Below are 242 nucleotides of genomic sequence, written 5' to 3'. Positions count from 1 at the left end.
GCAGCCCCATGTGTGCTCTTCTTTGATGAGCTGGACTCCATCGCCAAGGCCCGAGGTGGGAATATCGGTGATGGCGGTGGTGCTGCAGATCGTGTCATCAACCAGATTCTGACCGAGATGGATGGCATGTCCACCAAGAAAAACGTCTTCATCATCGGTGCCACCAACAGGCCAGACATCATTGACCCAGCCATCCTGCGCCCCGGCCGCCTGGATCAGCTCATCTACATCCCCCTGCCTGA

The 242-nt window shown here is 57.4% G+C and overlaps 1 protein-coding gene across 1 annotated transcript; it reads left to right on the top strand.

Annotated features, from left to right (window-relative positions):
- Positions 1-6: 6 nt before the first annotated feature.
- LOC106632223 (transitional endoplasmic reticulum ATPase-like) lies at positions 7-236 on the top strand (the record flags this gene model as incomplete). Its single annotated transcript, XM_014311737.1, has 1 exon — positions 7-236. A coding segment is annotated over one exon (230 nt), but the record flags the coding sequence as incomplete, so codon positions are not given.
- Positions 237-242: the final 6 nt, after the last annotated feature.

The sequence above is a fragment of the Geospiza fortis genome, unplaced genomic scaffold (assembly GCF_000277835.1).
Source record: "Geospiza fortis unplaced genomic scaffold, GeoFor_1.0 C12817316, whole genome shotgun sequence".
NCBI classification, from domain to species: Eukaryota; Metazoa; Chordata; class Aves; order Passeriformes; family Thraupidae; genus Geospiza; species Geospiza fortis.
Note: the sequence above shows the minus strand (reverse complement) of the source record. Positions and strands in the feature narration are given on the sequence as shown.